Here is a 21,851-nt window from a genome sequence, read left to right on the forward strand (position 1 = left end):
CGGCGCGAGGAGCGGGGAGGAGGGTGGGGCGGAACCAATCGCGTGCGGGTGCGTCAGGCAGGGGGCGGGGCGAGGGGCGCGCCTCGGCCAATCGCAGCGCGGTGCGTCGGGCGCGGGGCGCGTCCCGGGCGCGGCGGAGCGGCAGCATGGAGGGCCGGGTGCCCTACGACGACTTCCCGGTGGTTTTCCTGCCGCCCTACGAGAGCCCGCCCGCCTGGGTGCCGCCGCACGAGGTCAGCCCGGGGCGGGGGGAGCGGGGCACGGCCCGGGGGTGGCGGTGGCGGCGGCGGGCGGGGGAGCCCGGCCCGGCCCCGGCTGAGCCGCCGCGCGTCCCCCGCAGCGCGTGTATCACCCCGACTACAACAACGAGCTCACGCAGTTCCTGCCCCGCACCATCGTGCTCAAGAAGCCGCCCGGGGCGCAGGTGAGGCGGGCGGCGCCGGCCCGGCGCTGCCTGGGCGCGGTGAGGCGTTCCCGGAGCGCTCGGTGGCGGGAGAGGCGCTGGGATCGCGATGTTCCCGTCCTGGCGCAGGGAAGGGCTGTGACAGGCGTGGGGCGGGCAGGGCGGGGGGCGAGGGTTGTTCCCGATGGGGTTGGTATATTGGGATGTGGAGCTGCTGGAGGATGGGAGCGGGTTCCCAAGGGTGTTCCCGGTGGCAGGAATCAGGAGGGAGGGCTGGCGCTGCTGCCTGGCTGGGCACCGCCGCACCCACGCCGTGGATCCGCACAGGAGCAGGGCAGGGAGGGAGATCCTGCGGTATTGGAAGGGCCCTGGACAGGGGGAAGAATCCTGGGGAATGGAAAGAGAACCGGGCCAAGGGAAGGGTCCTGGTGACTGCGTTTTCCTGCTGGCTTTTCCCACAGCTGGGCTTCAACATCCGAGGAGGAAAAGCCTCGCAGTTGGGAATCTTCATCTCCAAGGTGTGTCTGTCCTTGTGCCGTTCCCGCCCCGGATCCTGCCCTTGCCGGTGGGAGCAGCTGAGCCCGCGGGGTGGGCAGGGAGGCTCTGGCTGCCTCAGAACATCCTGCTCCACTCCCTGGCCTCCTCCCGGCCCCTGGAATTGCTCCCCGGGGCAGTGTGCGAGGGCAGCTGTGGGACATGCCCTGCTGCCATCCCTGCTCTCCCTTCCCAGGTGATTCCCGACTCGGATGCTCACAGGGCCGGGCTGCAGGAGGGGGACCAGGTGCTCTCGGTGAACGATGTGGATTTCCAGGATATTGAGCACAGCAAGGTGAGCGCTGGGATGGGAAATCCACCTCCTTGCAGCCTCTGAGCCCAGCACAGGAGCCGTGGAATGCTCTGTCCTCGTTTTCCAGGCCGTGGAGATCCTGAAGACGGCGCGGGAGATCACAATGCGCGTCCGGTACTTCCCCTACAGTAAGTGCCCAGTCCTGGGGTGCTCCTTGGGAAGCAGATTTCCATAAATCCCTGCCCATTCCACCCGAGTTGAGCAGCCCAAGGTCACTGATTGTTGATTTGGGATCAGGCACCACATCAGGATAATGAGGCCGGGCTTCATCTGCCCACGCAGGAGAACTCGGAGAGCAGGAAGGTGAGATGGTTGGGAATGGAAAAGTTAATTTCAAGCTCATGAATTTCAGCTAATTATACTTGAATAACATAGAAACAAGGTTTGGCACAGGTCCCAGTGGTGGATATCCCTCCCAAAGGATGTTTGAATTGTGAGTGAAGGGAAGGATTGGGTTAACTCCCAGTTTCTGCTTCTGCACCTATAAAGTTCCAAGATTTAAGAGATAAAAAAAGGAAGAAGTCAAGCCAAACAAGGATTCTTCATAGAATGGAAAGTGGCCATTAAGAAGGAAAAAAAAGGAGTAGGGGAAGAGGGGGTTTAGAACAGATCATTTAAAACAAAGCATTTTGTTCTAAATGCCCTAAAATCACTTGAAATTACTGCTGGGGGTACACTTGGAAAGCCAGAGGGTATCAAACGCTGCTTCCAGTTGGGAATGTTTGTTTTCCTGAACATTTTGGGTGATTGCCCCTGGCCATGCTCTCCTTGTCCCTCCCTCCCAGACTACCAGCGGCAGAAGGAACGGACAGTTCACTAACAGGGAGCTTCATCCTGCCAAAACCTCTCCACTCCTTTTTCCCAGCGTCTGAGATGACTCCTCATGTTTCAGCTTTCACTGGAGGCACCACTGGCCTGCACAGGATCAACTCTTTCCCACAGGGGGAGATGCCCAGGGGCTCATTTGGCTGGAAGATGGATGGGGATTGAGGCTGTGCTCCTGGGAATGGGTGTTGGGAAAAGCTGGTGTGAGGTGGGTCCTGGGGGGCAGCTGCTCCAGCAGGATCCAGATTTTAGCAAGACTTTAAGTGAGCTCTGGGCTGGTTCTGGATCCCTTGATCCTGGATCCCTGGTTGTTGAGCACTCCTGAGCAGAGCACAGGCATTGTTCCACTCTCTTGTGCCATGGAATTCTTCCCTTCTCCTCTGTCCCAGCTCTGCTCTGCATTGCTGGGTTTGCTGGCAACTCCAGGAGTAAAATTCAGCCCCAGTTTGTGCACAGCCCTGGCTGTTTGTGCCTCTTTGCTGATAAAACCCCCACAGTATAGGACTGGGAGTCTGGAAATATTAATTACCAAGGAAATTATCAGCAAATCCAGGGGCAAATGCCTGGTGGGATAACGTTGTAATGGCTTCAGGACAGCCCTGGTTCTGACCTTCTCTTCCTTGTGGTGTTTTTCACTTTTTCTGTAAAAACAATCAATAAATCAAGTACAGCAGCCCGACTTCAGCTTCTTCCCACTCAGGAAGTCTGTGTGGAGGTTGGGATGTACCCACCATGAGCACCATTCCAAGGAAATGCTGGGACAAGGCTCAGCTCCACTCACCCTTGCAGCCTGCAGGAGAAAATTTGGGATCTGCAGCTGTTTCAGGGGCTTTTTCCACTGACTCTGCTGGAAAAATCAGCCCCTGATTAACCTGGAGTGTGTTCCAGCACTGCCAGGAAGGAGCAAGGCAGGATCGTGGCTCTGGTGGCACCAACCCAACTCCAGGAGCAGGGCAGGTCACTGAGCCAGGCTGGGAACGAGGAAAAGACACTGGAAAAGAGATTTTCACTCTGAATTAAATATTAGCTTTTCCACGAGGGGAATGAAGATCCTGGAAGTCCCTTCAACAGTCTGGGAAAGGGAAGGAGACCTCTTGTATCACCTGTCTGGTTTCCCAAAATCTCTGTGTTCCATAGGGAAGGAGGAGCTGCAGATGCAATTTCAAGGTTGAATTTGTCCCTCCTGCTTCAGAGCATTCCCTGGCAGGAGCTGCAGGAAGGTCTCCCCTGCCCCAGGCAGCTCCTCCCAGGGAATGACTCAGGTGTTTTCCTGCTGACCTGGCTGACAGGAAAGGGTGGATTCTTTCCCAAGGCATGCTCTTGTTTTGGGTATGTTAATTAGCAAAGCATTAAGGCCACCAGAATCTATTTCATCCTCCAGAACTCGAGCAGTTACTGATTCCTGGTGGGAAAAAAACAGCTCCAGCAACACTGGGTTTTTTTAGTGACTGACAAAACGGAGCTGAGAGGCACAAAGTTGTAGAATCAAGGAATGGTTTGGGTGGGAAGGATCATCCATGGGACAGGGACACCTCCCACTAGCCCAGGTTGCTGCAAGCTCCATCCAGCCTGGGCTGGACACTTGCAGGGATGAAGGGAGCACTGCCAGGGGTTCAGCTGCAGGGAAGCAGCACTGGCAGAGTCCAGCAGGTCCTTCTGGAGCAGCAGGATCAGTCCCAGGTGTGCTGCAGGGCAGGGCTCACCTGAGGGCTCCAGGAGCCACGTGCTCCTGGCTCCAGTCACGTTTGGAGCCACAGGATCCTGTGCTGCTATCCCAAAATAGGGATCCTTCTTCCCAGGCTTTGGTAACCTCTCCCAGGGCTGAGATCATACAAGCACGTCCAGCCCTAAACCTCAGTGAGGCAATTCCACAAGTCACTTGTCCTTCCAACACCTGGACATCACTTCCAGCTCATTGCCTGCTGAATTTCTTGGATTAAATCTCATTTTTTGCTGTTCAGGCTTGAAAGCAACAAAGATCAAATATGAAAAAAGAGACTTCCCGAGAACATTGTCACATATTCCACATTTTACAACATGAACAAAGTCCTTTCTCCCCCTCTGTCCTTCCTTCTGCTCCATTCTTTCTCCCCATTCATCCTTCCTCCTCTATCCCTTCTTCAAGCTGCTTGCTCCATCCTTCCTCCATTCCTCCTCCTCCTCCACCCCTACTCAGGCCAGGCATGTCACACCTCGGAGCAAACCCCTTTTAGGGCTGCAGGAGAGCGCATTGTTGGTGAAATAACTTTATTTATTTAGTGATACACTGTGGCTGTGTCACACAGTCCTTACTCAGAGTTACAGTCACACTTACTCGCTACAGCTACAAGACAGCAGGGCCGGACACACGGCAGGAACACATCCAGAAAAACAGAGGGAAGGGAACTATTGGATTCCACTAATTACCCCCCGCCCCTAATTGGGGTCTCCCCCCTCCCGCCCCGGTCCGTGAGTCGAACAACACGAAGGGACAGCAGAGCTGCCCGTGAGGAGGGACAGCAACACCGCTTCTACAGACACGGACACCGACACCAGCACTCCCACGAGGGGCTATGTACAGGGAATGGGATCAGCTTCCCGAGGGGCAGGGAGGGGGTCGCATCCCAGCTTCCTCCTGCGGGACTCTGCGGTGCACGCAGAGCTCAGGGACGGAGGGACACCCTGAGGAGGGGACAAAGTGCCACTGACCCCCCCAGCGTGCTCACTCCGTGCTCACTTGTCCTCCCACAGCACCCTCCGTGTCACACAGGCCAGCTGGGGAAAGGACAGCGGGATTCTCCTCTCTGCCAATGGACAAACCAGCTTTTTGTGGACCCCCAAAACCCTGGGGAATCTCTGAAATGCTCTATGAGTTATTCAAAACCAGGGTCTGGGGGAAAGGAGGCAGTTCCCAACCTCCAAGGTTGGAGTGTGACACCAGAATTCTCTTCAGCAGCGTCCAATCCTCCACCCAGTGCGACAGGAATTCCCTGCCACTGCTCCCCTCAGCTTTGGCAAAGGTTAAAACTCCCCCGGGAGTGAAATGGCTGCTGGTCCCATCCCAGAGCTCTGCTCCAAGGCCAGAGGCAATGGGAATGATCCCATCAAGCAGCAACCTGGCAATGAGAGTGGAATGTTGCCCTTCCCTCTGCTGTGGCTCTCCTGCTCCGCATGAAGCAGCTCCCACGACAAAGAACAGGAGAGTGGAGATCAGGGAAGGAGCCTGAGGAGCATCCATGACTCCCAGGGCAGGCATTGCCCCGGCAGTGATGGATCCCAGGTCACTGTTTGCTTCCAGAATCCCTGAGGATCTCTCCCCACCCAGCCTCAGGCTGCAAAGCCTCTGTGTCCTCATCCTCCCCCAGGTCTGCAGCCAACACTCACCAACATCCTGTGGATGGGAAGAGATTCCAGCAAGGGGAGCAGGGATGTCCCTGCCACACAAACAGGAGCAACAAGGCCAAAGCTCTCAGAGTCTGGGGCTCTCCAGGCCCTGTGTGACTCGAGGGGCAAAACTGGGAAGTTGTGAGCAAGAGTTAGCCAGGATCACCCACGGAAAGGAGAAACCAGGGAGCTGATGGGGACTGTGCCCTGCGGGAAGCAAAGCCTGGGAACCTGCGGAGTCCAAAAAGGCAAGTCCAAGTGACTGGTTTAAGCTTAAGGAGTAGCCTTTTTCCAGAGGAAGTGGGGATGCAGGACAGGGGGCTGGAGAAGGCAGGGGGAGGATGCAAGGCAGGAGGGAAGGCAGAAAACCCACCCCCCAAAAGCTTCATTTTTGTCTTCCCTAACTCGGCAGCTTTTCCATGGCATTCACAAGATACATCTGAGCAGGGAGGCTCCAGGTGGGAACGGGGAGAAAGGGAGGAAAGAGAGAAAGAGAGAGAGAAAGTGTGAAGGGCACCGTGGTACCAAAGTGCAACAACATAAAAAAATAAACTTAAAAGACAGGACACTCATTCTGCACTCAGGGCTCAAACCATGCAGTGAGAGGGGCGGCCGGGGCTGCTCCCCACCAGTACACAGGGATTCACTCGCTTGGGAATGGTTTTCCAGCCCCAGAGGGGTGGCAATGAGCAGGGTGTTCTCCGGGAGCCCGGCCGGGCGGGGTGCTGCTGGCAGGGGCTGTTAGCAGGAGCACCCGCTCTCCGTGACTGGCTGCTCGGGGGGCTTCTCTAGTTTGATGTCAATCACTGCAGGGACAGTCAAGGAATCACCCAGCACAGGATTTGGAAGGGTTTGTTTGGGGTGTCTCCATGGCCTGCCTGCACAGGGTGACCACAAAGGTCTCACATGGTGAGACCTTTCAGATGGACAAAAAGAATAACAAATTCTGGTGTTTTAAAGCTGTGGAAATTCCAGCCTCAGTTCGAGTGGAGAAGCAAAACTTGTGCTGACCATTAGCTGTGTACATTTATACCTGGCCCACAAACAGGGTCATACAATCCCAGGGTGGCTTGGGTTGGAGGGGACCTTAAAGATCCCTCAGTGCCACCCCCTGCCATGGGCAGGGACACCTTCCACTAGTCCAGGGTGCTCCAAACTCCATCCAGCCTGGCCTTGGACACTTCCATGGATCTAGAGGCAGCCACAGCTTCTCTGGGCAATCTGTGCCAGAGCCTCCCCACCTTCACAGGGAAGGATTCCTTCCCAATATCCCATCTAACCTTGCCCTCTGGCAGTGGGAAGCCAGTCCCCCTTGTCCTGTCACTCCAAGCCATTGCAAATATTCCCTTTCCATGTTTCTTTTTGGCTTCTTCAGGTCCTGAAGGCCTGAATTAGGTCACCCCAAAGCTTCTCTTCTCCATCCTCAATAATCCCAATTGTTCCAACCTTTCCTCATGGCAGAGCTGCTCCATCCCTCTGCTCACACTCCAACAGCTCCGTGCCCTGTTTCAGCCACATCCCTGCAAACCCCAGCAAGGCCCATCCCCACAACGTGCCAAAGAAAGTCAGTAAGCCAAATTTAACACCAGATAATTGCCCAATTCCATGGGAAAACAAGGATACTGTCTTCTTTGCTCTTCTCTGGTGTGCTGTCCATCCCAGGTAAGGCAGCAGCCACACGGCGGAAAAGCTGGAAAGCAGCAAGAGAGAAGCTCAAGGCTTGTCAGAAACAAGTTCCTGTTAGAAACATCGTTTTACAGCAGGACTCTGAGGCTGAGTTGTACAAACTCCTTAAGTGGGTACTTCAGCAGGCAGAGCAGTGATCAAAAATGTCATCAGAATTTTATGTAGGAAATTTCACAGGTTTTAAAGAACTTGCATTAAAGAACTTATTCAATGCCTACAAAAAACCAGGTTTTTTTTACCTGTTCCTACTTAAAGAGAACATGGAATTAATTGGTAATATTCTTCCAGGGACTCATGGAACTCCCTCCTGCACTTACTAAACATCATTTACCATGTTCAGCCTCTGCTTGTGCACACAGGGTGCACATCTGGGGATTTCTGATCACTCAGCTGGCACTGAATATTCCTTTGTGGAACAACAGAGCTTTTAGAGCCCAGCCCTTCAGATCAGTCCTGCTGCCAAAGAGCCATTCCTCAGCAGAACTGCTGGTTCCAGGGAGCTGCACTTACACTGGGAAGGGTTATGGTATCCCCAGAAAACCTGGAAAATGGGTTTGCATCATTCCTCAGTCAACGTTTGGAGCTCGCCCTGCTGCCCTCACACAGCACAGACACTGCCAGGCTGCTGAACTCTGCTGCATCAAACCCCAGAGCAATCCCTGCTGCTGCTGATTCCCCTCCCAGCAGCTCCTCAGCCACCCCCAAAGGGTGTTCCTTGCAAATCCAAGATCCCAGGGAGGTGCTGGGGTTTGCAGCCTTCAAATCCCAGCTCTCCTCACGAACACCCACAGGGCAGAGAAGGCAACACGAGTCAAAATCAACCACTAAAGTGGGTTCAATATAGAACAGCCACAAAAACTGAGCCCAAAGCCTCCCAGCCCCACTGTGAGGCTGTACCAAGCTGCTGGTGTGCAGCAAACCCCTGAGGATGTTTCCCAGTTTCCCCCAGAGCTCACAGATTCTTATTCCAAGCTCTGTCATATTCAAAACAATCCCTGAACCACTGGAGAGGGGAATCACAAGCAAAGGGCATAAACAGAAATCTGAGAAATTCTGCTTACAATGAGAATGTAAAGGTTATTTTGCTGTTTGGTTGATCAAACATTGGCACTTGGACAGTCCCTAAACTTTAAGAGGACTCAGCTGGAGTCAGCTCTGGGCAGCCTGCTCTGAGCAGGAGGGTTGGAATGGGTGATTTCCAGAGACCCTTCCAACCTCAACTCCTCTAAAATATTTCAAGATTCTCTAGCTGGCAAACAGAAGGAGGATCTTCTACTCCAGTGCATCAGCAGAAACAATTCTCCCCACCGATGTCACAAACAGTGCACTGACTGTGAACCAAACCAAACCAAATTCCAGCTGACTGGCTGCACAAAACAATGATTTTCTCCCTTTCCCATCCCTCAGCACATTCTGGAGTCAGTCCTCCTTTGTTTCAAGGCTTAGCTTTGACAGGGAATCACTGACTCAACAGGAAAGGAGCTTGCACTACACAAACCAAGAAACATCTCAGGGGCTGGCAGTCAATGTGAGGAAATTGCTGCAGGATCACAAATCCACCCTGGAGCAGCCCCAGAGCAGGGAGGGGAGTCTCCTGGCTGAGAACACAGCCTGGATGTACCTGTTTCACATTGTAGCCAGTCTTTGCACTGGTCTCAATGAACATCACATTCAGCTCTTTGGCTCTCTGTTCCCCTTCCTCTGTGGTGATTTGCCTGCACAAAGGTGGAAAAGAGACACAAGGAACAGTTAGAGATGGCTGGCAGGGAGGTGCTGCTCTCCCTCCAAGAGGTTACAGCCCACCTCAGGACCCTGGAGGCTTCAGCACCCCCAGGTCTTTCAGCTGGGAGTGAAAACATCTCAGGAAAGCTCCCCAGGGAACACCTGGAGTTGTGGCAGGTGAGCAGGACAGGATGAAACCTGTGCACAACATCTGAGCCTCATCCACAGCATTCCAGGCAAGGAAAAATCCCCATATTGAGACAGGGAGCTTCCCAAATGTGAGAGAGGCAATGTTGTGAGGTGACACAGAGACTCCAGAAGGGCTCCAGCAGCAGGGACAGTGCAGCAGCTTGGGGACAAGCACCTGGAATTGCCCCTCTGTGTCCCACTGAGTCCTGCTTTAGCTCTGCTTTCAACACACAGCACATTCAGCTCCTGGGCTTTTCCCTCAGCCTCCTCTACAGAAACCTGTCTCCAGTAATGAGAACAAATCACAGAGCAGAAAAGCCAAACCAAAGCAAAAGAGTCCAAAAATGAGAGAAAGAAAACTGCAGGGAGGAAAAAAAAAAAACCCACAAAAAAAACCCAAAAAACAAAACAAAAAAAACGAACAAACCCAAAAAAAAACCCAAAAAAAAAAAACCCAGCCACCAACTGAAGCAACATTGAGTGGAATTAAAAACTTACCAGGCTGCACTGAACAGGAACAGGGCTATTTTTAGTGCTGCTTTTTGGGCTCAGAACTTGCCTCATCCCTGGTTTTTATCAGAGGATGAATGGCTTCATTGTATTCTGCCTCAAAATAATAATGTCACCTTTGTGACACCAAAGGTGGCTTTGTCCAGCCTTTACAGACCCAGAATTTCAGCCTCACACAAGCCCAAGTTCCTTTGAAAAGAAAGGCAAGGCAGCTCTTGTTACTGACACCTGGATACTCCCTTCCCTAACATTCCAAATTCCAGCCCACACCAGGACTACTGTCACATTCAGCTCCCAAAATAAGAATTTCCAGAGCTGCATGAACTTCAGCTGTAACTGCTTCAAACAATTTTCTGGTATTTTTAATTCTTCCAGCAGTGCCGGGCCAGTTGTTGTGCACCATCAGGAAATACTCCAAGGGTGAAATGATCCCACTGACCTTTCTAGTTTCACATGAAACTGGATTTTGAAAGGAATTAGAAATGCCAGGTTGTTCTGTCAGGGAGCTGCAGTTATTCCTATCTCCCAGAAGGGAATGGGAGAGGCTCAGTGGCCAAAATCCAGAGCTGGCTCTGGGACAACATCTTGGATTTTGCTTTTGTGAACAATTTCAGGGTCTGATCGTGAGTTCATCCCACATGGAATTCTTAAGCAAAATTAACTGTATGTGTTTTTATTATATTCCTGAAGCTCTGAGCATCAAGTTTTAGGAATAACTCCAAAGTGCAAGGCATGGGACACCTCAAAATGCTTCCCAGTGAAGTGGGAAAAGCCAAATGGAATTATCCCTGCTTTTCCTGCTGAGCATGAAAATTAAAAACCTGCAGGGCAAACAGCCAGGACACAAAACCACCAGAATCACAGGAGAAAATCCACATCACAACACATCCTGAAGGAATGTGTAACTGCAGGAGTGAGCAAAGCAGGAGTTAGAATTAAAAATTAAAAATGTGGGAATGTCCCACAATGAAATACTCAGATCACTCTGCCCATCATCCCAAGAAACAGAGTAAACTGATACTCAAATAAAAGCCAAGATTTTGCTGAGAAAACATTAATTTCATCTATAAATTGTTCTCCTATCAGGAAAATCTTGTTAACAGTCAACAAGGATTTGATATTTTAAGGCTTTATTTTGCTGTGAGATCCAGGTGTTTCCCAGTTCTACCTTCCTGAGGTGATTTTCTGTGCATCAGAACAAAATCCCTCTGTGGTTTCAAGCCCTCACACATGCCCTGACAGCCAAAGCCCACATTTCTGGGATGTCTGAGGATGTCTCAGCAGGAAGAGCTGAACTGCCTGGTTCACTCCATCTTCCCTCTGCCAACTGCTCCTGGCACACCCATTAAAATAAAAACCTTCCCTTACCTACACTGCCCCTGAAACCTTCCTAAGGAATACAAATCTCTGAAAATCTTCACCAAAATCATTGTTAAATCAACAATCCAGAGAAGGATTTGAAATAAGAATACAAAGCAAAGCCTGTGCCCTTCTAAGAGCTCATGACCTTGGTTATTTTGGGTCATGTGCTGTAGAATTAAAAGTATAAAAGCAAAATGGAACCTCCCAAAACATTTATCTGTGTCATTTTAGGAGTCCAATTAAATTATTGGATCTGTCTTTGGGGGATGTTTGGGTTTTGCTGATTTGGTTTCCTTTCACACATCCATAAGTTCAGTGTGTGTTATGTATGACATGAAATTTATACTCAGAGAAATTGCTACTTTTAGATCCTACAAAAGTTTGTGCTGCTTCTTAATGAGGAGAAACTGTGCCATGAACTTCCAGCTGCATGTGCAGAGAGAGTGAGGAAAATTAGTGGAAAATAGCAAAAAATCAGCTGATTTCTTTGCTTCCACAGGCAGCTTTTAGCCTTTACCTCAGTGTGAAAAATAAAATCAGACAAAATACTCTACTGAGACAATGGTGCAGAGCCACTTAAGCCATTTGTTTAAGGTGGGTTTGTTTTAAACTATTTGTTGGACAGCAAAGGGAATAACTTTTGCTGAAACCAGAAATGAGAATTTCCTGACAGGCAAACGATGTGTTTAAAACTAAGCCTTGTTTTAAGGCCACACTGGCCCCAGTCCCTGGTGGCTCTGGGCAGGGCACAGGGCCCAGTTTCCCTCGGTACCTCTTGTCTGCCAGGTCGGTTTTGTTCCCCACCAACATGATGATGACATCGCTGCCTCGCTCTGTCCTGACGTCATCGATCCACTTGGAGGTTTGCTGGAAAGAATTCAAGTCTGCAGGGAAGAATGAAATAGCAAAGCTGAGGATAAAACTCCTTTATGACAGGGAAAATGCTGCACTCGTACTCAGGTGCTTCTCCCAACTGTTGCCCTGATTTTTAAGTGTTAAGTTTTCTTTTACAGTTCTTTTGAAAGTGTTAAAGTTATTTCAAAAGTTTTCTATGCCTTACATAATTCTACTGGAGTCTCACGCACTGTTCATGTAAATAATGATTGTTTTGCATCTTTTTGTGGGAGGAGAGAATTGATGGACTGTTGGTTTGACCAGTGTGGTTGGAGAGGTGGCAATTCCATCCTCCAATCCACTGTCACTTTTGGAATTCTATATATTGCGAGATCAGAAATAAAATTGGCTCTTTTCCTCTTTTGAACTTACCAAGCTTCTGTGTGCTCATTTCTTGTCCAAATCAGTGACACCCAACCTCCCCACCCCGCATCGATTATTTCCCATCCAGAAAGACAAGGAAGGGGTGAAAACATTTCTGATTTTAAAGATGTTCCTGCAGAACTTGTGGCTGTAAGTTCTCAGTTCTGCCAAGGACAGAGCAGAGCACTCACTCGTGATGTCGTAGACCACGACGGCGATGGTGGAGTCGCGGATGTAGCTGGGGATGAGGCTGCGGAACCGCTCCTGCCCCGCCGTGTCCCAGAGCTGCAGCCGGACCTGCTGGGGCCAGCCCGGCCCACAGGGAGAGGAGAGAGAGCAGGAAAACCCTTTAGGGAAAAGGCCACTTCCACACCCAGCTGCAGCAGCTGAGGTGACCTCGGCACCTCGCCCCAAATCCAACCCCAGCAGAGCTGATTCCTGTTTGTAAAGTGCTAGAATTCCCTCCCTTGCTTGCCCAGAGATCCTGCTACTCCCAAACATCTCTAGGGTTTGGCTCCCACCTCACTGCTGGGGGTAGCCAACAGTACAGCACTGATCTCCCAGGATTATGGATGGGATCTCCAGAGGACTCATAGCCTGGAGCATCTCTGATCAAAGCTTTTGGGGCAATTCCCACAGGACAGCCACCAGGCAGGAAAACAGCATCCAACCTCCAGCATGGAGCATCCATGTGATGGCAGTGGGGATTTTCATGTGATACTGAAGCAACGATAAAACTTAAATTCCAGCAGAAATGAAAACAAGTGTTACACCCTGCAGGGTTCAGGTGGTGCAAAGGCCATTGGGTTCTGCCTTCCAGAGCAGCACAGGAGTCACAAAAATGCTGGGCAAGAAGAGTTTGACCCCAAACACAAACTGTTATTATGATAAATTATTATATATGACAGCTCCAAGGTCTGGGACCTGCCTGGCTGAACCAGCACTGCTCAAAAACTCCCCAAACAAAAAGCTTTCCACACTGGGAGTGCCTCCTTTTCCTTCGTCCCACAGCCCCTAAAAACAGGATTGCTCCTCATTCCCAACAGTTTTATGGAGGCACCCACTGGTTCCCAGTTTACAGCCACAAATAATCCCAGCAGGGAGGCAGAGCACTGGTTAATGAAGCAGCTCATCAAGGAAAAAGCAGCTTCTTCAGGACCAATCACTGCTTGTTTAGAAGAGGATGAGAAGCTGATAGAGCACAGGCTTGCAGTTGGATTCAAAACATCTTATCTCCATCATCAGGGAATGTCGAACTGATGCCCTGGGGCTTAAGGAAGATTAGGGTTTATAGTTAAAGCAATTAGCTCCTGCTTCATTTTGACGGCAGACTTGATTACAGGAGCAGAAGTCAGGGCTCTTCTCTATGCCAGAAAACTCACAGTGACAAAGTGAGAGCACCTGGGCAGTGTCACAGCAGAGCTGGAATATCAGACTGATCCAAACAGCCCCTGGACTTCCCAAATTTCCACACCCTCCCTGGACAGTGCTGTTACACTGGAATATTCCCCATGAACATTCACCCAGGTGGTGATTGAACCACCCCAAACCTTCAGACTCACAGGCAAAGGCAGCTGGAGGAAGCAGCCCAGGTAATTTGTTTAATTTGTTAAATGTATTAAATTAGTATAGTTTGTTTAATTTGCAATTTGTGCAGGGTAAAGTTATTTGAAGGAAGGTCTCCAGTGAGCAGGTGCCACACGGACACCCCTGACATGACCCAGGTTTGCTGCATTTCTACAAGTCCAGGTTTGCGTGCATCCATTTTGGAAGGGAAAATACAAATAACCACTGTGGGACACCAGGAATGAGCCCAGCCCCCCTTAGGAACAACCTTCAGGAGGGGCCTGAGCTGAGTATGGACTCCCCTCATGGATCTCTCCACCTGCATTTTGGGATGTCCAGCACATCAACAATAGCTAAGCATTTTCACTGTGCCCCCAGAAGTACCTGAGCATGTCCCTTCTGTGACACAAGAAAACTTTAAACCTCTCAGTCACTAAGAACAGTGAAAAAAGGAAAATATCTGCAAATATCAGCCTGTTACTGAAGAATTATGAGATCAGCTGTCACTTAATTTCTTCTGACATGGCTGGGAACTGTTAAGAACAGCCTGGCCTGGCAAAATGTTTCCAGCTGCCTGGATAAACAGCATCCTGGAGCTGCACAGTGGGAAAAATGACAGCAAGCTGTGCATCCTGCCCCCCTGCCTCAGCCAGGAGAGTCCCCAGCACAGGCCACCACCTGCACACCTCTGTGCTCCTCAAACAGGCCAGTCTGACATTATTTACACCAAACCAGGAATTCCCCAGGACTCCTCTGGGAGAAATACCAGGAAATTATTTGCCCTGAACAGTGAGGAAAAATCACAGCCTGTTATTTAAGCGCTTCAGCCTAGCAGAGCAAAACAAACACCTCACTCTAAACTTGTTTGTAATAGAATAAAGCTGAGCCAGAGCTTTGCCACCTGTGCTGTTTACTGAAATTTATATAAATCCGGATACTGTAGATTAACAAAACCCCCACCAGATCAAGTGGAATCAATTACAAGAAGTTACAATGAGATAATTCTCTTCATAACTTCCAATCTTGTATTAAAACATTCATGTCAAGAGTTACAGAGAATTTCCCTCTAAGCTTGTTTGTTCTCTAGAAATTGTGAAATCTTTAGAAGTCTTTCAAAAGCTCTCTCATGAGTCTCCAGGTCTCTTTTGCAACAGAATGGGAATCTTGACTCCTCCTAAGTCACTCCACAGCTTCTGTTTAGAAGGGTCTTATTTTGCTTTACCTACTCTGACAGCATTCCTTTGCTTTGGCACCTGAAGCTGTTACTTGTATAACCTCTCTCCTTACCCAGAAATGAAAAAGAAAAATAATTTTGAAGATTAAAAAAAAAAAAAACTAAAGCAGAAAAAACAATAAAGCTTTCCAAAGACTGCCAACAACCAGCACAGACACAGGAATTCCCAATCCCTGCCAACACCCACAAGTGGCTGATGGGCTATTTTAGCTCTTTTTGGGTACCACCACACCACTTCCAGAGTAAAGACATGTGTTAAAAGCCAGGTCCCTGCAGACCCTGGGCTCCATACCTACTTGTGATGTCAAAGACAATGAGAGCCACAGCAGAGTCACGGATGGAGCTGGGAATGAGGAACCTCTCCTGGCCGGCTGTGTCCCACAGCTGCAGCCTGATCTGGGAAATGGAGAAGTGCAGGGCAAGGGGAAGGGGAACAGCAGGAAAATGGAAAACAAAACCAAAACTCAAGTGAAATCAAAATAAATAAATGAAAATAAGTTTGCAAAGCAAAACTAAGGCAACAAAAGGAAAAGTTCAAACGGAACAGAAATGTGAAAAGAGGCAGCGATACTTCCCGGGGGCTGGGAACATCCCTCCCTCCACACACCCAGGAATAGCTCACACATTCCAACACCAGAAACTGGGAGAGCCCCAAACCCCTCCTCATGGCACCAGCTAACAAGGGAAATGAACAGCCAAGCCTCAGGGATCCTGCCAGAGCAGCCACACAAGCAGCTGGCCAGATGTGGGACTCCTGACCCTCAGGACCACCTCAGCCCAGCCTGGATGATCCCACTGGAAAACCAGAGGTGGTGGAAGCTCCACCAGCAGCCACCCTCCAGGCTGGCTTCTCCTGCACTGCAATCCAACAGGCTGGGAAGACACGGACACACAGAGAAGGAGGAACTGCTCAGTCTGTCAGGAATGAGGGGAACTGGGAAATGGATGTGGCTCCTGACAGCCAGGACTGAGGATGGGGCTTCTGGTGGCTCCAGCTCACTTAATGCCACACATCCCAGTGCTGGGAATGTCACACAGCTGCCCTTCCTGGGAGAGGGTTTTAAAGAACCAAATTCCACATGAATTTCATGGAATCACAGAATGGTTCGGGGTGGATGGGATGTTAAAACTCATCTCATTCCACTCCAGCCATGGCAGGGACACCTTCCACTGTCCCAGCTTGCTCCAAGCCCTGTCCAATCTGGCCTTGGACCCTTCCAGGGATGAGGATCCCTTCTGCTGGCTTTTGCTGTAAAGCCTTATCAAATCCACCAAAGCACACATCCCAGCTGGAGCTCAGCATTCCTCATTTCCAGCCCAGAAATCAAAGCCTCCTGCAAAATCCAGCATGAACCACATCTGAGAAACTATCCCAGTGTCTGAATTTTCTCAGCTTCTTTGCTTGTATTTGTCCCTCCTCTTATCTACACTCCACACCTCTGTTATCTGAACAGGCTTTATGGGCTTTGTGAACCACTTACATAACCAGGAAAACTCACAGCATTCCAACACTGGGAGGAAAATGGGATTTTCTGGATAGCAGGGCAGCAGGTGAATGACATCCTAATTTACAAAACCATGAAAAACCCCCACCACCATAACAGCACACAGACATCCACAGGTGTCAAGCAGCATTCCCAGGATCTTTGCCTTAAACAGAGGTTAAGGAAGGGCTTTTCTAAGAGGGAAACACTGGTAAAGAAGCAGAGAAACTCTCAGGAAACTCAGCACACACTCTGAAAACAGACTTCTGTGGAAGCAGCAGGCCCAAAGATCCACACAGGAGTGTTCCCTGCTCCCCACAGCTCTGTCACACTCCTTACACAGCAGTAAAATGGGAAAAATGCAAACACTGGCAAAACACAAGCAAACACACAAATACTGAGAGGAAATCCAGGAGAAGGGAGTGAGAGGTCTCTGTGCAAACAGGAATCTCATGCAGGCTAAATCCCAAATTACTTTATTGCAGTAGGTCAGAGCTGTGTTACCACAAGAACTTCCTAGGAGGAGCAGTGAGGTCTAATCATGAAGGATTTCATGACTTGGAACACTCCTTGGCTTTTTATTGGCTCCAGGAGCTGCACTGCATGAGCCAGGTGGGTCCTTTCCAGCTCAGAATATCCTGTGGTACCTGAGGTCTGCTCAGCCCTTTTCATCCTGTCAATCCCAGAGGCAGAGCTGCAAATTCAGGGAGCAAACTGCACCTAAAGCAGGTCCACACAAGAGGCAGCACATTCCCTGGGATGTGGCCATTATCCATCCCAAATTTTCCGTGGAAGCCTTTGACTTCCTGACAGAGGCATCAGATCTTGTACCAGTGGATGGGATTCAACAGACGCTGGTTCTCTGGAGGCTGCTGGGGGATTTCAGCAGCTGCTGGAGGAAGAGCCAGGGGAAAGAGCCCTCCCGGCCATCCCAGCCCTGCCCCACTCACCGTGCGGTCCTCCAGGTACATTGTTTTGGACAGGAAATCAATTCCAATGGTTGCCTGGAAAGAGGAGAAGCATTAGGAGCTGTGACTTGCCTTCCAGCATCCCCTTTCTGTACAAACTCTCAGAAACGTTCCCAAACTTGTTATGAAGCTGGTAAAGTGATTTGCCTTCAATTGCCTTCAGCCGAGGTGATAAAAACAAAGCAATCTGGGGATCTGCACCAGCCACATTTCACAGCATTCCTCAACACTTCTCAGCTCCAGAAGAACCTCTGAGTCTGGATTTTAACCTCAGACATTCCTGTATCTCCACACAGATCATATCTGAGCTGGTAGCTCCTTCTGGCCTGCCCCAGTTCAGTCTGGTAAGAATTATCTAGTTAGAAATAGCCAAAAGGTAGAACAAACGAGATCTATAAAATACAGGCAGCTGAAAGCTAAAAATCCATGTTTATCCAGGCCTTTCCACTTCAGAATGTGCTTCCTTTCCAGTGACATTCAGCAGCTTCATCTCCCAGGCAGGTCTGCATCCACTCCCGTTCCCATTGCTGCAGCAATTCCAGCTCAAAGGCGTTTAAAATAACGTACTTAGTTAGGTGCACTCCCAGGCACTTCAATCAAGGAGCTGTCCCAGCTCATCAAAACCCCAGGAAAGAGGAGAGAGCTCCTGATGTACCAGATTTGAGTTTTTTAGGTAGACTATCCCCGCCCTTAACACTCACAGCTGAATGTGTACCACTGGATAATTGTAAAGAGCAACACAGTCAGTTTTGGGAGGGAAAATTTATTTCTGGGAGGTTTATTTTCCAACCAGGCCATGGTTTATAACAGCTACAACAAGCAATAAATAAATTTATCACAGCATCTCAAAAAGAGTCAGGAAAAGAAAGGAAACACAGGAGAAGAAAAAACACAGGAAGCACAAGAGGATCCAGTTCCAGTGAGTGACTTGTCCTCGACTTCAAATCACCCCAATCTAACCCAGTAACTCTTCTAGGCTGAATTAAAAGATAAAACCCTAATCTCACCTGCTTTACAGATATTTGATATTCCCATGAAATACTTCTGAGTGCCTTTGATGCAATTAATTCTTCCCCAAACCTTCAGGCCTCTTACACATCTTCTGCTTTTCATCTGCAGCCTCTTCATCCCCACCCCCCTCTTTGCCTGCCAAGACTTCCCTGGCTTTTCCTATCTTTAGTCCTTTAGTCAAAAAATAGTAATAAAAAAAATTGAGAGACAGAATATACCAAGCTGACTTCTGGCAGATCCATCTACACACTCCAGACTCAACTCTTCCGACTGAAATGGAAGCTCTAAAGATAACAGAGACTAAGAATGTTGGAAGATGTTGGGTTTTTATTCATTCTCCATTTCCTGAGGCTCCCATATCCAACACCAGAAATCCTGACCATAAAACAATGTTCTTCCCATTTTCCTCGAGGCTTCTCACAGGATTTATCCCACATCCAAAGGGGATCTAAACCTCGCTCCCTTTCTGGACACTGCATTTGCTGACATCACACAAGATGCTTTGATTTACCACTTCAGAGCACATTGTAACCTCTTAACTGATTTTGAGCTGACGTCTCATGGAGAAATGGGCTCCCAGGCATCAATTTGAACAGCAGGGCATAGATTTATTAATAGAAATATATTTAAAAAGCAAATAAATGCTATCACATACCTGGTAAGTATTGTCAAAACTGTCATACATAAACCTGGTGATCAGGGAGGTCTTCCCAACTACAAGAGAAGAGAAAAATTACTTTCAAGCAGCAGTGGGGGAAAAAAAAAATATCACTGCTTTGGGAGTGGCACTGATCTGACAGCAGCTGCCAGTCTCAGGCTACACCTTCCTGGGAAACAGCCAGCTGGAAAATTCAGTCCCAAAATGACAGAGGCAGATCAATCTCTGCAGGTCCAAACTTAATCACGGAGATAACCTGGCCCTCAGATCAGGTGTGCTGATAACAAAGAACCAGCTGTTTGCTTTGGGCAAGCAATAAATCTGCTTTGTTACCCTGTTCTGCTCCTTATGTAATCCCCAAGTCTGGGACACAAACATCAAAACAAAGCAGGTGATATCCCAGATGCTGTTCTGCTGCCTCTGGCTGCGTGGAAAAGCAATATTCCACACTCCCATCCTTCCTCCATAACAAGATTTGAGATACAGAGCAAACTCTGGTGCTTTGCTTCAAAACTTTATATTTACATCTCTAAATATGATCACGAGACAAAGTGCAGAACTGACAAGAAGTGAAAAACAAAGATAAAGCTGCAATTCTGGCAGAGGAAGCTGGAGGAAGCTGAGAAAAATTCAGAGGACACAGACAGAAGACAAAAGAGGAATAAATTGCCTAAAAAGGTTGTGAAATTAGGAATGTTAGGGAGGGCTAAAAACACATTAGACAAATGCCTATCAGCAGCAATGTCAATACTCCATTGGAAAGGTTGGGAAATTAGAAAACTTCCGGAAATCCCTCCAAGACCTCTAGTTCCAAGCTCGAGGAGAAGGTGATGAGTAACCAACCCCACGATGGTTTAGGTTGGAAAAGGACGTTAAAGCTGATCCAGTTCCACCCCGGTCGCGGGCAGGGGACACCTTCCACCGTCCAGCTGGAATGGGCCTCGGCCACTGCCAGCGAGCAACCACCAGGATTCCCAGGAAAACACACAACTCATCCCCCTATTCCCAGGGAAGGGGCACAAAAGGGAGGCAAAACAAAACCCCCGCGGCTGCGAGGGAGGGATGCCGCGGCCAGGGGGGCAGCGCAGCCCCGGGGCCGCCTCCCCGCACGGGCTGCGGGCGCACTGCGGACCGGGAGGGTGGAACGGAGCCCCGGGCGGCGGGAAGGGAAGGGCCGGGAAGGGAAAAGCCGGGAAGGGAAAGGCCGGGAAGGGAAAGGCCGGGAAGGGAAAAGCCGGGAAGGGAAAAGCCGGGAAGGGAAAAGCCGGGAAGGGAAAGGCCGGGAAGGGAAGGGCCGGGAACGGAGCCCCGGGCGGCGGGAAGGGAAGGACCGGGAAGGGAAAAGCCGGGAAGGGAAAAGCCGGGAAGGGAAAAGCCGGGAAGGGAAAGGCCGGGAAGGGAAAGGCCGGGAAGGGAAAAGCCGGGAAGGGAAAAGCCGGGAAGGGAAAAGCCGGGAAGGGAAGGGCCGGGAAGGGAAGGGCCGGGAAGGGAAAGGCCGGGAAGGGAAAGGCCGGGAAGGGAAAAGCCGGGAAGGGAAGGGCCGGGAAGGGAAGGGCCGGGAAGGGAAAAGCCGGGAAGGGAAAGGCCGGGAAGGGAAGGGCCGGGAAGGGAAGGGCCGGGAACAGAGCCCCGGGCGGCGGGAAGGGAAGGGCCGGGAAGGGAAAGGCCGGGAAGGGAAAGGCCGGGAAGGGAAAGGCCGGGAAGGGAAGGGCCGGGAAGGGAAAAGCCGGGAAGGGAAAAGCCGGGAAGGGAAGGGCCGGGAAGGGGAAGGGCCGGGAAGGGGAAGGGCCGGGAACGGAGCCCCGGGCGGCGGGAAGGGAAGGGCCGGGAAGGGAAGGGCCGGGAACGGAGCCCCGGAGCCCTCGGGCCGGGCCGCCCCTCCCCGCACCGCATCCCCGAGCCCGGGCACGGCGCGGCCTCGGCCCCGGGCGCTGCCCCCGCCCCGCACGGCCCCGCACGGCCCCGCCCGGTGCTCACCGCTCTGCTCGCCCAGGAAGACGAGCTTGAACTTCCTGAGCGGGTTGCCGAAGTCGCCGCCGCTGCCGGGCGCGGACATGGCGGCGCGGGGGGGCCGAGCGGGAGCCGTGATGGGGACAAGGAGACAGCGCCGAGCGGCCCGGCACCACCGCCCCGCGCGTCACCTCCGCCGCGTCACCGCCGGCCCGCCCCGCGGGAGGAGGGCCGCGGCCGCGGCGGGGCCGGGCCGCCGGGCAGCGCGGTCGCCACGGCGACGGGAGCGGGGTGCCGCGGGGATGGGCAGGGCGGTTGCCGCGGCGACCGCGCGGCCGCCCGGGAGAGGATGGTGCGGGTTGTAGCGGGGGTGGAGCCGGCTGTGGCGGGGGTGGTTGTAGCAGAATGGGTCTGGCTGTACCGGGGGTGGTTGTAGCGGGACTGGACTGTAGGATACATCCTGCGGCTGTACCAGGATGCAGGGTCTGGCTGTACTGGGATTGGACTGTAGGATACATCCTGCAGCTGTACCAGGATGCAATATGCAGGGTCTGGCTGTACTGGGATTGGGCTGTAAGATACATCCTGCAGCTGTAGCAGGATTCAGGGTCTGGCTGTACCGGGATTGGACTGTAGGATACATCCTGTGGCTGTAGCAGGATGCAAGATGCAGGGTCTGGCTGTACCGGGATTGGACTGTAGGATACATCCTGCAGCTGTACCAGGATGCAAGATGCAGGGTCTGGCTGTACCGGGATTGGGCTGTAGGATACATCCTGCAGCTGTACCAGGATGCAAGATGCAGGGTCTGGCTGT

General features: G+C 51.1%; 2 protein-coding genes across 3 annotated transcripts; one reads left to right on the forward strand and one right to left on the reverse strand.

The window, feature by feature from the left end:
• The first annotated feature begins 130 nt into the window (after window positions 1-130).
• Window positions 131-2,754, forward strand: PDZD11 (PDZ domain containing 11). Of its 2 annotated transcripts, XM_085570618.1 has the most exons (7): window positions 131-233; window positions 341-424; window positions 865-921; window positions 1,134-1,232; window positions 1,318-1,378; window positions 1,488-1,553; window positions 2,036-2,754. In XM_085570618.1, exons 1-6 carry the CDS (start codon window positions 147-149, stop codon window positions 1,502-1,504), a joined length of 405 nt encoding a protein of 134 aa, XP_085426744.1. In that variant the 5' UTR covers window positions 131-146; the 3' UTR covers window positions 1,505-1,553; window positions 2,036-2,754. The 2 variants fall into 2 exon arrangements, with proteins under 2 accessions (XP_085426744.1, XP_021393397.1); XM_021537722.3 differs by lacking the exon at window positions 1,488-1,553.
• Window positions 2,755-4,305: 1,551 nt separating this feature from the next.
• On the reverse strand, window positions 4,306-21,238 carry RAB41 (RAB41, member RAS oncogene family). Its single transcript, XM_021537741.3, has 8 exons — window positions 21,063-21,238; window positions 19,083-19,141; window positions 17,399-17,452; window positions 12,356-12,461; window positions 11,680-11,791; window positions 8,746-8,839; window positions 7,062-7,128; window positions 4,306-6,244 (listed from the first exon to the last, which is right to left on the reverse strand). The coding sequence occupies exons 1-8, from the start codon at window positions 21,139-21,141 to the stop codon at window positions 6,180-6,182; spliced, it is 636 nt and encodes a 211-aa protein (XP_021393416.1). The 5' UTR covers window positions 21,142-21,238; the 3' UTR covers window positions 4,306-6,179.
• Window positions 21,239-21,851: the final 613 nt, after the last annotated feature.

This window comes from Lonchura striata, chromosome 4A, assembly GCF_050655825.1.
Source record: "Lonchura striata isolate lonStrDom1 chromosome 4A, ASM5065582v1, whole genome shotgun sequence".
Lineage (NCBI taxonomy): Eukaryota > Metazoa > Chordata > Aves > Passeriformes > Estrildidae > Lonchura > Lonchura striata.